The 16,694-nt window shown below is 43.3% G+C and overlaps 1 protein-coding gene across 2 annotated transcripts in view; it reads right to left on the bottom strand.

Annotated features, from left to right (window-relative positions):
- Positions 1-16,694, bottom strand: part of PBK (PDZ binding kinase) — a 92,006-nt gene that overhangs the window by 32,979 nt on the left and 42,333 nt on the right. For both annotated transcript variants that reach the window (XM_033935526.1, XM_033935527.1), the window contains exons 4-5: positions 14,876-15,018; positions 10,253-10,422 (exon numbers count right to left, since the gene is read on the bottom strand). In XM_033935526.1, the coding sequence (XP_033791417.1) occupies positions 10,253-10,422; positions 14,876-15,018 (313 nt within the window). The remainder of the gene's footprint in view (positions 1-10,252; positions 10,423-14,875; positions 15,019-16,694) is intronic.

Raw genomic sequence — 16,694 nt, 5'->3', positions numbered from 1 at the left:
GTTGTTTCACTTAGGGTGCGCCAGTGTTTTACGAAGTCTGTAGGGTCAGTGGGGACGATTGCAGGGTCCACTTTGTCCCAGAATGTGGCTGGTTCAATTTTCTGTCTAGATTTGAAGGTTGTTTTTTGGGGCTTAGATTTTATGTTATTTTGAGGCCAGTTGATTGTGAAAGTGTATTTGTGGTGGTCTGACCAAAGAGAGGGATGCCAGGTACCATTGGTGATGTGAATATTTGGGGTGTGGAGGTTATGAGATGTGAATGCTGCTATATCAAGTTGGTGGCCTTTTTCATGCATGGGTTCAGGATTGAGGATCTGGTAGGATAGGGCGTCGAGGTATGAGAGTATTTCGTTTGCTTGTTTGGATGTGTGGTCTTCGAGGTGGAGATTGATGTCTCCTAGGAGCAAGTTGTATGTGGAGGTTAGAGAGTTCTGGAATAAGAATTCTTCGAGTTCAAGTTTTGAGGTGTTCCATTTTCCTGGAGTGATGTAGCATAGCAGACAGTTCAAGGTGCCTGTGAGTGTGTTGTCGGAGAGTTGGCATGCAAGAAGGTCTAAGTGAGGGGTTGATTGTTTGTGTAGCACTTTTAGGTTATATGCTGTTTATTTTACCAGATATTCACTTTATGTTAAATAAGGGAAAGGCCTCAGAAGCCGCCAGATGCATGTTTTACACCTGGGCTATGAGTGAGAGCTAGATGAAATCTTGGCTCCTCATCAAGCTTCGATCATCAGCCAGAAAACCCTCATAGCTATTGCATCTTTCCTGGCTGCTACATCCACCATGTAGAAACTGGTGAAGAGTAGATCATGTAGACACCTCAAAAGATCTCCTCGGACGAGACAGCCCTTTCTCTGCCCAAGAGGTAGCAACTCCTCTGGTAGAGTGAGCTTTCAATGGGATCGGTGGCTGCTCACCAAAGCCCACATATGGGGAGGAAATTACTATTTTGATCCATCTTGAAATTGAAGCTTTAGACACACAAAACTCATTGGTAACTTCGAGGTACCAGAGGACAGCACGCTTGACATCCAGCAAATGCAACAACCTGTGCTTTTTCTTCAACCCCTTAGGAGAGAAAGGGAGTAGACAGACTTCCTGATTAACACGGAAGGCCAGAGACAACCTTCGGTAAGTACAGAACCATACATAAGGAGATCCCTGCTTCCGTAATCTTGAGGAATGGCTCCCTGCAGGAAAGAGCTTGAAACTTGGAGATTCATCTTGCCAATGTAATTGCCACCAAGAATACTGTCTTTACGATAAGATCCAGAAGGGAAGAATTCTGCAAGGGCTTATTCAGAGAGCCACCGAGACCCTTCAAAACAGTGTTAGATTCCAGGAAGTGAAAGGGGGCAAGCTGGAAGGCGCAACCGAAGAGCTATAATGAACTGGGTGACATCTGGTTGAGAGGTCAGGGAGCCTCTGACCCCCGCACTTAGAAGCAGGAAAGGCCTGCTATCTGCACTTTCAGTGAACTGTTCCTCCTGCAAAACTCCAAGACTACTGAAATTGGAGCTCGGATGGGTTCTACACCTTCCACAGTGCACCAGCACTGAAAAGACTTCTGGGCCACAGCATAATCTGTACTGTGAACGGCCTCTTAGCTCTTAAAGTGGTGACCACTATATCTAAATACCCCTTGCTCGTCAGGGATGCCCACTCAGAGCCATTCCATAAACCCAAAGTGTTCTGGAATCTCAATAGAAACTGGACTCTGAGAAAGTCCACTTGAACCAGCAGCCTGAGGACCCCAGGAGATGTACTAAGTCCACATACCACGGCCAGTGGGACCAATCAGGATCCACTAAGACTACCGACCCTGGATGCCTCACAATCCTGAGAATGATTCGACCAAGCATGGGCCATGGGGGAAACACGTATAAGAGTTATTTCTCCGGCCAGTTGGACTAATGCATCCAAACCCTCACTTCCGGGCTTGTGTCCCCAGGAGTAAAAGCGAATTGAATGTTTACTACTGAGGCCACTAGATCCATCTGTGGAGGCACCCACCACCGAACTTTGGTGTTGATCATCCAAGACAGGGACCATTCCCATGGGTTGGGTGTCTGCTGACTGAGAAAGTCAGCCTGCATTTTTTACTCCTGCTAAGTGCACAGTCTTCAAATGAGCTTCCACCCACTTGAAGAGGAATTGAGCTTCTATGTGCAACAGGGCGCTTCTGGTGCCTTACCTGTTGACATAGGCCACCACTGCTGCATTGTCTGAGAAAACTCAAATTCCTTTCAGAAACTTCTCCAGCACCTGAAGCACTAGCCGAATATCTCTGAGTTCCAGATGATTTATGGACCATTCCTTTTGAGCCAGTGACCAACGACCCTGCACTGGGTTGCATTTACCCCCTTCTCCCTCCCCCCATTTACCCCCTTCTCCCAACAGGAAAGGCTGGCATCAGTTGTTAGTGTCTGCCAAGAGGAAATGCAAAGAGGCATGCCCCTGGAAAGGGCAGCTAGTCACCACCGGATGCTGCTCTTCGCTACCGGCAACCATGGAAGCAGTTGCTGAAGCGAGTCTGTCTGAGGAAGCCAGAAAGAGAGGAGAGAGTCCTAGAAGGGTGTCATGTGCACTCTTGCCCAAGGGACCACCTCTATGCCGCCATCAACCCCAAGACCTGCAGATAGTGCCATGTTGTGGGAGACAGTTTCTGATGCAGATTTGAAATCTGCTTCTGGAGTTTCAGTCTGTATGGCTCTGGAAGAAAGACCTGGCACATTGCTGTATCAAACAAGACTTCCAGGTACTCCAGATGCTGAGTCAGCTCCATCTGGCTCTTCTTGAAGCTGACAATCCATCCAAAATCCTGGAGGAGTTGGACCACTTTCAAAACTGCCAGTTTGCCTTCCTCCTTGGAAGAAGCTCTAATGAACTAATCATCCAAGTATGAGTGCATTTGTATCCCAACCTTGCAGAGGTGCACTGCCACCACCACCATCAGCTTTGTATAGGTACGAGGCGTAGTTGCTAGGCTGAAGGCGAGTGTTGAGAACTGGAAATGTTGGTCCAGTACATAGAACAGCAAGTACCTCCTGTGAATCGGGAAAAATGGGAATGGTAGGCTTCCATTAAGTCGAAGGAAGCGAGGAATTCCCCTGGCACTACTGTCGCTATGACTGACTGAACAGTCTCCATGCGGAAGTGTGACACCTTTACAACCGCATTAACAGACTCAAGGTCAAGAATTGATCTCGTCTTCTGAACCTTTCTTTGGCAGGATAAAGAATATGGAGTATCTGCCCGGGTTTGACATGACAGAGCACTCTTTGGTTGGCTGACTGAAGAATCTACAAAGTGGTCTGGAAGGGGCGCACCAAACTCCATTTTGTAACTGCCCTGAACAACTTCCAAGACCCAATGGTCTGCGCCAATCTGAGCCCAAACACACCAGAAGACCGACAGCCTGCCCCCTTATCTGGGGGAGCCTGGCCCTTGTCCTGGCATCACTGTGATTTTTTAGAGGCTGGGGAGAAGCAAGAGCCCAATGCCTGCTGTCTCTTGCCTCCACTGGACCTCTGATGTAATCCCCGAAGGGATCATTGTGTTTAGCTTGCTGCAGAAGAACGGAATCTTTAAGAAACTCAAAAATTACCCCTTTCTGGACCCCAAACCATCTGGGGTCTGCTGTCTGGTAAGGCTTTGAGGCGACGGTCCACAATGCTTGCCGTCAGGTCATCCAGACCTTTGCCAAAGAGCATTTGCCCCTTAAAGGGAAGCCTGCTCAGCATGGCTTTACAGGCAGAATCTCCTGCCTACTGTGTGATCCAGAGCATCCACCAAGCAAAAATCGCATAGGCTGACACCTTGCTCATTACTCTGATGAGATCATACACAGCATCTGCTATATATTTCACCCCAGCTAGGAGCATCTGGGGATCGTCGTCCTCCTCCAGGACTGAAGCTCAAGACAGTCATGTGTGGCAAGCATGTGCTACAAAGGAAGTCGCAGCTGCTACCTTAATCCCTAAGGCTAGAGCTGCAAATTGCCTCTTGAGGAGCAAGTCCACTTTATGGTCCTGCAAATCATTTAAACTAATCATTCACCAAGTCTAATTTTGTAAAACCTGTGAATAATTCACACTTTAATCACAGGATATTAAACAATACAAATTATTTAAATATATTTAAATAATATGTGAAGTGCTCATACCCTCAACCAAAAGTGTTTTAATATTCAAAAACATAGGTTGCCGTTGGGACCATCATAGCACCCTTATGGCCCCATACCGGCATTGCATAGGGCATAATGATTTTCACAAAATAAACATTTTTACAAACTAACTCCTCCTTTTACAAAACCGCACAAGCTGGCGCGCTTGATGTTCTGCGCTGCTCCGACACGCAAAATGCTGTAATTCAGATGTTAGGTAAAGCAGTTACTTACCGTAACAGGTGTTATCCATGAACAGCAGGCAGATATTCTCACATGTAGGTGACGTCATCCACAGAGCCCCAGCACGGATAGTTTTAAAAGTGCATCGCCACTTAAGAACTTAAATTTGCAAACTGCTTTCATCGTGCATATGTGAGTGCCTTCCCGTACGACGTAGGCTCGCAGCTCCTCAGTTTCACAAGCAAGCTAAGAAGCCAACTAGGGGAGGTGGGTGGGTTGTGAAAGTATCTGCCTGCTGTCCCTGGATAACACCTGTTAAAGTAAGTAACTGCTTTATCCCAGACAAGCAGGCAGCATATTCTCACATGTGGTACTCCCTAGCTTACTAGAATGGGATGGAGGAAGTGTTGGCCATTAAGAAAAACAAATTTTGTAATACTGCTTGGTCGAAGTGACCTTCCTGTCTGGAATTAAATTTCAGACAGTAGTGAGATGTGAATGTATGAACTGAGGGCTAAGTAGCAGCTGTACAGATTTCATCAATAGGGAGTTGAGCATAGGAAAGCAAGTGAAGCTGCCATAGCTCGGACTTTGTGGGCTGTGACACAAGTCCCAGTTGCAGCCCAGCCTGACCATCCGATAAAGTGATACAAACCGCTAAGTTGGATAAATGTAGAAGAAATCCAGTACTGCAGATACAGAGGTGGATCTAGCATCATGACAATGAAAAGTACACCAAATAGAAAACCGTGTCCATTTTTGCTGGAAACACTGCTGCGTAGATGGTTTTCTTGATACTTTTAAGATAAGTCTGGCAGGATGAAAAAGATGAACCTCAGTCCATGTCAATCGGAAAGGTACCAAGATGTCAGGTGTAAAGCCTGTAGATTGAGATGCAGAAGATATCCGTGACTCTGCATTAGAAGAGATGGAAAAGTCTACAAGAGGCATTGATACTGAGCTGAAGCAGAAGGGAGCACCAGGGATACCTGGGCCACCGAAGGGCCATCAAAAGCATGGTGGCCGATTACTGCTTGAGCTTGACAAGTGTCTTGAAGATGAGAGGGATTGGAGGACACGCATAAAGAAACTTGTATTTCCAATCTAGAAGAAACGCATTCGTTTCCAGGCATTGGAAAGAATACTGTGTGACAAACCCAGCACCAGCTCTAGTTTTGACTCTGGTAAGATCCGGTGCAGAAGAGCTGTCCAGGTTGATTCTGGCGGTCAACTTGAGGCTGACCTCTCTTGCCCCTATAATCAGAGCAATAATGGTATGGAACAGAGGCAGGCAGACTGGCAACAGCAGCCTCCGGGCTATAGGGCAGCTAGAGAAGCCAGAAGGAATGTAGCTGCACTGAGTAAACCCAGGCAGAGAAAGGCTGCTTTGGAACCAAAGCCCATCCCCCTCTAGAGGCTGAAGGGGACTGGCTTTGAGCGGCTTAAGAGCAGACGGATGCAAGCAGCAGGAGGAAGAGGGGTGAGTTACTCCCACAGCCCAAGGCAGGGCAGGAACCGTGAAGCCAGACTGGGCCAGATTGGCCTGAAGTTTATGTTTCACTAAACTTTGCATGGAGAATAGTGCTATTCATTACAAATACCCTGGCAAGAAAATCAGAGGTATAAGAATAAAATTTGTCCTTATTATTTTCTGGACATACTTGCAGTGGTGTGGGGTTTTTTTTTTTTTTGTTTCCCTTGCCTGATTTTTCCAAGGACATTGGAACCTATTGGTTTTTACCTTAGGCAGTTGCCTAGGAAGGCCTGAAGGATTCCTTGGTTAGAGGGAACACGCTGTGTGCAGGTACAGTCACGGAGGTCATGGCTCGCTGCAAGGATCAGGAGCCCGTGGGTTGTAACAACTGCCTGGAGGTAAATTGAGGCAACGTGTTAGTGTGTGGGGGAGGGGGGATGCAAACAGGTCTGAGTATCTGAGGAGTCCCCCGAAGAGAGAATAAAGTGATGCAGAACTGCAGAGTTGAGCGTCCACTCATGTGGCTGAATAAACCTGCTGAATCCGTCTGAGAAAATTCTGCTTCTCTTGAATGTATACTGCTTTCAAAAATATATTGTGAGCAATTGCCCAGTTCCAAGTCTTCTGAGCCTCTTGACAAAGAGAGAGAACCTGTGCCTCCTTGCTTATTTATGTAATACATTGGAACATGAACGTCTGTGGGGATTAGGAGGATGTAGTTAGTCACAATGTGCTGAAATGTTTCAAGAGCATCGTAGAACACTCTAGAGTTCCAAAAGATTTAGATAGAAAAACTGGTTGTAGTAGACCAGCAACTTTGAGTGCAAAGACCGTCCAGATAAACCCCACAAGCGTAGGACGATGAATACGTGGTCAGAACCTTCTGATGTGGAGATGTGTGGAGCAAAAACTTCCTGGAAAGCAAAGAAGAGCTCATCCACCACTGCAGAGATTGTCAAAGTGTAATGTGTTAAGACAATGGGTTGAGAGCTTGAGACCACTGACATGGAAGAATCTATTGAGAAGTCTTGAGAGGAAGGCTCGTAAACAGAGTAGCATGCACCGTGGAAGCCATGTGACCAAGGAGTACCATCAGTTGTCTGGTGAAGATTAATGGGAGAAGGCTGATCGCAAAGCTGAATCAAATTTTGTTGTCTTTGCTGAGGGAGAGACGCTCCGAGGTAACTGGTGTCTAGCAGAGCTCCGATAAATCACAGATTTTGAGATGGTTGAAGTTGAAATTTGGGAAAAAGATTTTGAATCCCAGCTGCTGAAAGAAGAACGTTATGAATTGAGTCACTGCAAGAACCCATTGTAAGCTTGATCATTGATTAGTTAATCGTCCAGACAAGGAAGACCTGGAGACCCTGCGTCTGTAACGCTGCTGGCACTACAACCAGGCACTTGATGAATACTCTGGAAGAGGATGCAAGGCCAAAAGGCACGACTCTGTATTAATACTGGTGTTGCGCTATCTGAAATCTGAGCAATTTCCAGAAGGTCGGATGCACTGGAATATAAGAAGAAGAGACTTACTTCAGATCTAGCATTGCGATCTAAGAGGGAATATAAAGTCATCAGAGGCAACATATGAAACTTTTCCCCCCAATGGAAATTTGTTCAGGCTGAGGTTAAAACCGGCTGTAGACCTCCCTTCTCTTTTGGGACGAGAAAAATAACGGAAGTAAAAACCCCAGTTCATCTGAAGGGGTGAAACTTTTCTTTTGAGGAGAAAGAGAGATACCATCTCCCGAAGAAGAAATGTCTTGAAAAGAGACTCTCTTGGAGGCATAGTGATTAAGTGAAGAGAAAGTCATTCTCAAAACTATTTATTTATTAAAGATGTAGTAGCCTCCTCCTCCCCTAAAGCCACTCCCAAACATTCTAGACAGCCAATCTTCTGCACCAAACCAGACTCTGCCAGGGAAACTTCATCCTTGGATAATAGTGGCTCTTCCCAGTCTATGTCAGACTGAACCTCCTGGTCTGAGCCCGTGTCAATTGGCTGGGGTGCCTGCTGAAGGGAGCTCCCCTTCGCCCTGCCTCTGGTATGCTGCAAGCAGACATCGAGGGCCCTCGGCAGTTCAAATAGATGAGGCTCACAAAAGCCAGGGTGGAGCCTTGTACTGGGGGTCTTGCTGGTCCTCTTGGGCTCCATGACTCCCACATCTGCGCTTGTCCAATGTACCTTCAGAGAGCTCTGGGAAAGCATCTCTTCCTCTAGGAAAGTACCTCCTGAAGATTCCCAGCTCTGTAGGACTTGGAAGAAGCTGAGCATGAGGCTCCTGCCCCTCCCCAGCATGCTCTACTACACGCAGGACATGGACACTTCTTGGTCAACCATCCATAGCAAACTTGGCACGATATAGAGGTAAAGAGACCTGAGGAGTATATCTGTCCATTTTAAGCAAAACTGAGGGGTTTTGAGGCAGATGGAGGCTTTAGAAAGATTGTTAAAAATCCAATATGGCCACCACCAGGAAAATCACACCAAAAATAGCCCGTGGAGACCTCCCTGATGGACAAAAAACACAGGGAAAGAGGTTTTAGAGGAAGGGGGACATAGGTTCTGGTTGCAGAAACCTTCAAAATTGACTTTTGAAGACCCCCCTGATTTTCCCCATAGGCTATAATAGCTTTACTCACTGTGCCATATGGTGCCTGCCTGCTGCAACATAGGAACTCAACTGGAGCAAACAGAGAATAATAATAATAATAATAATTTATTTCTTATATACCGCTATACCGTGAAGTTCGAAGCGGTTTACAATAAAGATACATTTGACAGTACATGGGATAGAAACGGTTTACAATAAAGATACGTTTAGTCAGTACATGGGATGCAAGTGGTTTACATTAAAGATTACATTAAAGAGATCTGCTTCACAGATTTTGCTGGACGAACCTGGTCTTCAGGCTGCAAGTTAGACTGAGTCTCAACCCCCGGAAATTCTCATTACACAAGTGGAAGGACCATATAGCCGGCCCACTATTAATCTCGATTTAGCCAAGGAGTCCTAACAGCATGCGCTCAAGCTCATGACTAATCAGGGATGCAAGCAGCTACACAGGGGATGGCCCTTATCTATAAAAACCACCAGCAGGCTGGCTAGCTAGGTGTCCCTGAGAGACTGATCCTGCTAGCAGCAGAAGTCTGCGTCTTCTCCCAGGCAGAGATCCCAACAAGTGGAAACCATTGGGCAATGAACCTCCAAACACACACTGAGGACACTCCCTCCCCCACCCCAAAAATAATAAAACCACAGAGCAGATCAGAAACACTTCTTAGCAGCTTGCTTGCAGAAAATAAACTGAGGTGGCAGAAGCAGCTCCCTAGGAAGGAGGTAGAGTTGAAAACATGACTTAGTTTTCTGCAAGCAACTTGCAGGTTCAGATGCAGAACCCTACAGTTCAGGACCACTAGACACATTGCACTAGAAAAAACATTTGATTGTTATTACAAACAAACGTAAGGCATTAAGTTAAAAAAATGGGCCATAGAAGGCCTCAAGTTAGACCATGTTTCACAAAGGCCCTGGAAAACAGGCTGGCTGTCAGGTTGGTATTTTCTATGTAGTTCATGAGTAGGCAAACCTTTTGATCTAAAGAGCACATTGGTCTGGAAATTGTTTGTACTATGTTTAGTAGACACATGAAAACTCACCTGCTCACCACCACCTAATACTCAAAACTTTTACTGTCATTTTTCTACTGGATGCATTTTTTCTAAGACCTATTAAATCTTTTGTTTCACTTACAGGGTCAAAGGATTTGTGGTATGGCATAACTTTTCCTACTCATGTAGGGAATTAAGTTCTTTGATTGCTGCTTTTCACCTTTTCCACTCAGAATTGTAGTGCTCTGCTATATTCCTTACTATCTAATTAGTGAGTTAAAGAACAGGATATATGCACTTCCTTCTACCCAAACAAACTTGAGTGTCAGCTGCCATACTAGTCCAACAGGAACATGTGCCAAAAAACCTAGCTTTTATAACATACGGTGGTAATGGAACTCAGGAAATGTAATACGACATGAACGTGTGACCTGAACTGCAGATTGTGCATCTCATCTATTGAGGTTGATCTAAGATAGGATAGTGATGGCCCTGATATTATAGGCCTGGATGCACTGTTATCAGGCTAAGTCAACTTGGGTTTAAGTAAAGGAAAGGCAGTTTGATAACCAATTATATAACACCTCAATATCAGGTCTCCAATTCATTAGAGACAGGAAAAAATGGCTCTTTTGCAATTCACTTCAAAAGAGACTCTTCTTCCTTAGTCTAATTTTTTATGATGATCCACTCTCAATAGAATTAAATAGCCCAATATATTAAATATAAAATAATACTTAAAGCTACTTATGACTACTATAAAAAAGGAGCTGAATTAACATGCACTAAAAAATTATCATGTTTTATACAATACCTTTAAGCCTCTTGCCATATGCAAGGCAACTTTCATGATGGTTGCAGCTGGAAAAGGACCTTCTTCTTTTTCTTGTTTTAATTCTATGAGATCATTGAGTGACATATCGCCCCCATACTCCATAGCAAGACACATACTACCATCCTTGGCTTTGGTGAATGCACGATACCCTTGTAAAATAAAAAAATGTATTATTATTTATTGAATATATATAAGGAGATTACCGAATTTCCCCATAAGTAGGCCGTGGCCTATACATGGGTTTTCCAAACCTGTCTATCTAAAACTTAAAAATTGTTGTCCCCCCCCGGTACCTTTTTAAAATCCTCTGAAATATGGCCCTCACTGTTGGCTGCCTCCTCAAATCTCATGGCAAATGGTACGGGGTTATCTTTTTGGCATCCAGCCTGGCTCCGCACTGCTTACTGAATGGCTGCCGTGAGTTCTCGCGTCAAAAAGACTGAGCTGGCTTTTGAGAAGCCAAAGTTTTGAGGTCACTGCTGCTTTGTCCCTTCTGTGGTAGTGGTTTGGAAGAAGAGGATGTTGCAAGAAAAAGACGCTGGTTTTGGAGCAGATTTAGATTGTTGACTCTGTCTTTGATCTATTCAAAGAGTTCCAATTTTGCTCATGCTGAGTCAGCTTCAGAGTAGCAGCATCTACTCTGTCATCAAACAGTTGTTCCCCCCAGGCATGGAATATTGGCTAAATAGTCCTGAAGATTAATATCCATGTCAGAGACTCGTAGCCAAGCAAGACACCTCATAGCAACAGACACGACTGATGCTCTGGATGACATTTCATAAGCATCGAATGCTGTCCGTGCCATATATTTTCTGGTTTGTGGAAGACCATGTGCTGAAAATACACAAGATGTTCGGGGGGAATATACTGCTCAAAGTCAGCCAACTTCTTTACAAGATGTTTAAAATAAAATGACATGTAAAAGTTAAGAGTGCTTACTTATATTGGCCAACATAGAATTTTGTTAGATAGCAACCAAATGTGTCCATAGTGCGACCCTCATGGCCCATTGGTGCAGAAGTGTAAATCCTACTACTGAAGGATTTTTTTAAGGGTCGACTCCACAAGCAATAACTGATGTTGTAGTTGTGGTTTGTCAAATCCAGGGCAAGAAATGAAGTGAATCTGCTGTAACAGAAACAGAAGTCTCCCAGTTTTGAAAGAGGGCCTCCTTAAGAAGATTCTGCAGAGGTAACTTGAAAAGTTCCTTAGGAGGTTTGTCATAATCTAAGGCATCAAGGAACTCTGCACTGGACTCAGTGTTAGCCTCTAATTTGACAGGGAGGGCCTTGCCCAACTGTCTTAATGTATTTAGTAAAAGAAAGTCCTTCAGGAGGAGAACTTCTTGGAGGAGGAGGAGATGGATCTGAAGGTATGCCATATGACTCAGGGGCAGACAAAGTGGGCTCACACTCAAGAGTCAGTATGGCGACGTGACAGATCAGAATCAATTGCAAGAAGCCCAAGTGACTCTCTAAGATGAAGAATGTAGAGGAGAATGATGAGAATGACAAGACAATGCTCCTCGATATCGTTGGTGCCAATTCGATGAAGAGGAGCGACGGGAAGTTCTCTTATCCATGGAAACATGGATCAATGCGATGTAGAATGACGGTGCCTCGATGCAGAGTGTCTAGTTGATGAAGAGCATTGATGAAGGGCAACGATGCTTCAATGAAGAGTGACAATTTTTTGATGGGGAGCATTGCTGTGATGTTGAGGATTGATGCCTCGATGGAGAGTATTGTTGTCTACTGGCAAATCTGGAATCGAGGTGCTATGCTTAGGCTGAGCTGGTACTGAGGGAGTCAATGTTAGCACCGGTGTCACATGTAATTTAAACATGTCACCGATCTCCCTCCTGAAAAACTCACTGAGTTGCTCTTTGAAAAGCTGCACCAGTACCCTTGGCTCAACATCTGGTACCATTGGTGTGGCAGAGTGTCATGTCATGAGTGACCTCGAGGAGTATGCAAGCCCTGAAGGAAACACAACCTGCAGAGATGGAGAGCGATGGTGTTTGGCCTGCATCGAGGGACTCGATGCTATAGAGATCTGCAATACTTGCTGGGAAGAGGAAGGCTTCTTAGCAGGCTGCCCTGATGCTGGAATCTCATCCGATGCTGGTACCACAGGCTGAGTGTTTTCTGGTGTCCATGGCCAAACCGAAGAGTTTCTCTTGCTGAATGCGCCAAGCTTTTAGTGAGCACTTTTGTAAGGTAGAACGAGTGCAAGTGTCAACACAATGCTCAGGGCCCAAACGCTGCAAACATCTGCTATATGGGTCAGTGATTGAAATAGGCCACTGGTACCGACAGCACTTTTTAAAGCTTGTCAACAGTTTCGACATGGACAGAAAAACTGCAGCGGCAAAATGAAACTCAATGATGAAATAGAGGGAAAAACCCACCGAAGAATAATTTTGTTTTCCTCACTTGGGCCTTTCAGCCTTCAAGTTATTCTTCGGTGGGTTTTTCCCTCTATTTCATCATTGAGTTTCATTTTGCCACTGCAATTTTTCTGTCCATGTCAAAACTGTTGACAAGCTTTAAAAAAGTTTTTTTTTTAAAATTAAGAAACAAAAAGATTAAAGTAAGGAAAAAACAGCCGCCAAAGGCCAGGTAGAAAAAATGATATGTGTTGAAGTCAACGCAGACTGGATGAAGTCCAAAAAAAAGCACTATTTCATTTCAAGGAAAACGGAGAACTGAGGAACTGTGAGCTTATGTCGGGCAGGAAGGCACTCGCACATGCGCAGTGCAGGCAGGTATGAAGTTGCTTAAAACTTAGTGATAATTCACTTTTAACACTGTCCGTACTGGGCTCCGTGGATGACATCACCCACATGTGAGAATACTGCTTGTCCTAGGATAATTCATCGTGCCAAAGAAAAGCACAAAAGACTGGAGGCCCATTTTTGATCTCAAGGCAGTAAAATGCATTTTTGAGGATCCCTCGTTTCCACATGGAGACAGCCAATTTGGTCATTGTGACAGTGGCTCCGAGAGACTTTCTAGCCTCTCTGGACATCAGAGAAGCATATCTGCACATTCACATGTTTCTGTAGTTACAAGATATCTGTAGTTACAGGTACTTCAGCAGCATTTCCAATTGTGTCTTCCATATTCGACTTGGCGACATCACCCCGCACGTTCACCAAGTTTATGGTGGTGATTGCTCCTGCTCATGGGGATTCAAGTTCACCCTATCTGGACTGGCTAATCAAAGCCCTGTCCAAACAAAAGTGTGAGCTGGTAGTGCATCAAGTTGTGAAACTGCTCCAGAGTTTTGACTAGATTGTCAACTTCAGAAAGAGCCATCTGGACCTGATCCAGAGTCTGGAGTACCTGGGGCACTCTCTTCGACATGGTTTGCGGCCAAGTGTTTCATCCCAAGCCACGCAAACAGAAGCTCCGGAGACAAATTCTCTCTCTCCTAGAAATGCAGACTGACTGCTTGGCATTACCTTCAGGTGCTAGGCTCCAAGGCAGTCACGCTGGGCCAGGGCTCATATTCAACTTCTTCAGGACTTCCCTTCTGTGGTCTATGCAAAGACATACTCTTCAGCTACAACTCCTTTGGATAGGGGCTGCAAGGACTAGCCTATGCTGGTAGCTTCAGGATGCATCCTTATCGAAAGGCATGCCTCTCCAGATCTCAGACTGGATGACTCTCATGACCAATGTCAGTCTCTTTGGCTGGGGGACTCACCACGGTGGTGGCGTATGCGAAAAAGCAGGGGCCACATGAAGAGCCCCCTTGCAAATGGAATTTCAGATGCTTTTCCAGTGGGTGAAAGCCCACCTTCAGGTTCTTTCTGCTGTGAGTGGAAAATGTTCAGGATGACCGAGGGAATGGTCATTCTTGCACATTAGTGCAGGGCTGGGGCAGCCAGACCCCCTGTAGGTTTAGATTTTGATTTTTTTAAACTAGTCAGAAAGGTACTCAAGTGTAGACTCGAACATAAACTGAGACCCTCATTTTTGGGCCCATAAATCTTGGGTAAAAGAATTCATATAAAATGATATGTAACCAACCTACTTTCCTACAAAGTGGTCAAATAGGAGTCTATAATTTGATTGTTAATTTCACTATCATCCTCTTACATGCATTTTAGAAGATTAATGAAAACTTATTCCTTAGCAACAGCAGCAGATGAATCCAGAGACCAGTGGGATACCACACATCTACCAGCAGGTGGAGATAGAGCATACTAAATGGCAAGAAGGGGTTCCATCCAAGAGGAGCACCTGCAATTCAGTTCTCTATCTCCACCTGCTGGTTGATATGTGGTATACCCCTAGTTTCTGGATTCAGCTGCTGTGTCTAAAGGAAAGAAAATTAACAGGTAAGGCATAATTTTTCCTTTGTTTAGTAAAATGATTATTGTATGGTTTTAATTGATTGTAAATTCAACAGTTAATATATTGGTTTTATCTTTTGTAAATCACATAGGACCGTGAGTTATACGAGATTCATAAATAAAGTTTTATGTTATGTTATGTTATGTTGGTGGATGCCCAAGTTATAATTTAATTCTAAGTTTTAATTTCTCTCTTTAAATGTTTGCATATATTCTTCAGTGTTGTTAAATCAACTTACCTACAATGTTTGGGTGCTGAAGGTTTTTTAAAATGCTAGCTTCTTCATGGAGTCTCTGTTCATAAATGTCTTGATGTATATTATTAAGTTTTGCATTAATCTTCTTCACAGCCCAAGGGGATTTAGACAAGCCTTTCGGAGACCTAAATTAAAGAAAGTGAACGCTGCATTGATTTCTTATAGTTAATTATGATTTAAGTTTAAAACTATAGTTCTGATTCCATAAGATCCCACAGGCTGAGTGGGGCCAGAACAATGAATACTTAAATGAAAGCCCTCCTAGAACAAGATGCTTTAGGAGCATCATGTAGATGACAGAAAGAAAATGCTACTAAGTGAAAAAAACAAAACCATCATCCAGAATAGTAGAGGGCCCTATGCTGCTGAAAGCATCATCCTTCAGATACTATATTAAAAATACTTGACAGACATTAATGATCCTATGGCACATTCACAAAAGTGGGCATAATCCTAGGACAAAATGATTTTGCGCAAATATGGTGTCCATACTCTAGCTAACATCTAACTACCACTGCTTAACACAACTAACTTCTGTAAAGGCCAAAGTGAGTTACTTGCCTAAGATCCTTCCCCAATTCCCTAAACAGTTCCCAAATAAATTTTCTAGATTATCTTTATCTAGAAGAGGAAAAAAGGTCAATATATTAAGTAGAAAGGAAGCAGGATCAAAGTGAATATGAGGAAAGTCTAGTCTAATCTAATCAATATTTTTATAAACTGCCCATTTCAATAAGGTCCTAGCAGTGTACAAGAAAAAAAAGGGTTAAGATATCCTGGGATAACAAATTTTCATAAAATTAACAAATTATGGCTTTTTTGTCAAAAAATGTCTCCTTTAGAGAATAGGTTATACCTAGAATGGCTTAACAGTAGTGATAATTAAAAAAGAAGAAAAAAAACACAAGACAACGTCAAGTATGGTTGGTTGGTAGAAGGACAACATAGGAACATGACCAGAATTTGAGTCTTATTATGTAGAAATACGTTTGATGAACTTAGGCTGTATTTACAAATGATAATGCAGTGGATGAAAGCAAATCATTCAATGTTTCTTAGACAAAAATATTACTGTTGTCCAGTTTTCTTTGAGGATATTTCTTTTCTTTTTTTAAAAAATTCTTTATTTTTATAATTTACATCAAATATACAGTAAATATCAAACAATTAAAGTAAATCACCTGAAATTCTACAACATTATACAACAAAATGATTTATCCCCACCCTCCTCCCCATTATATATCCAACAAAAAATATACCACAATGAAATCAAATCTCATATCATTCATATGTATTATTATTAGAACTCCAAAAATTCCCCCACCCCCTTTCTACACAAGTAATAAAATTGGGAAAAGTGTAAATTATTCATTATAATAATTTAATAATGGCCACCACACATCCTTAAATTTATTATAGTAACCTTTTTGAACTGCCAACGCTCTTTCCATTTTGTACACATGACAAACTGAATTCCACCAAAAACAATAATTCAGTCTTTTACAATCCTTCCAATTATGTTATTTGTTGGATGGCAACTCCTATCAATATCAACAAAAGCTTGTTATTATTAGCAGATATTTGACATTTAGCTCTCATAGACATGACAAATAAAATTGTGTCATATGACAATGCCACATGATTTTCTAACAAGCAATTTATTTGATCCCAAATAGACTGCCAAAAAGCCTTAATGAATGGACAATAAAACAATAAATGATCTAAAGTTCCAGCCTCAAGATTACAATGCCAACATCTATTAGACTTAGAGCAATCCAATTTTTGTAAACGAACAGGGGTC

The sequence above is a fragment of the Geotrypetes seraphini genome, chromosome 3 (genome assembly GCF_902459505.1).
Source record: "Geotrypetes seraphini chromosome 3, aGeoSer1.1, whole genome shotgun sequence".
NCBI lineage: Eukaryota > Metazoa > Chordata > Amphibia > Gymnophiona > Dermophiidae > Geotrypetes > Geotrypetes seraphini.
Note: the sequence above shows the minus strand (reverse complement) of the source record. Positions and strands in the feature narration are given on the sequence as shown.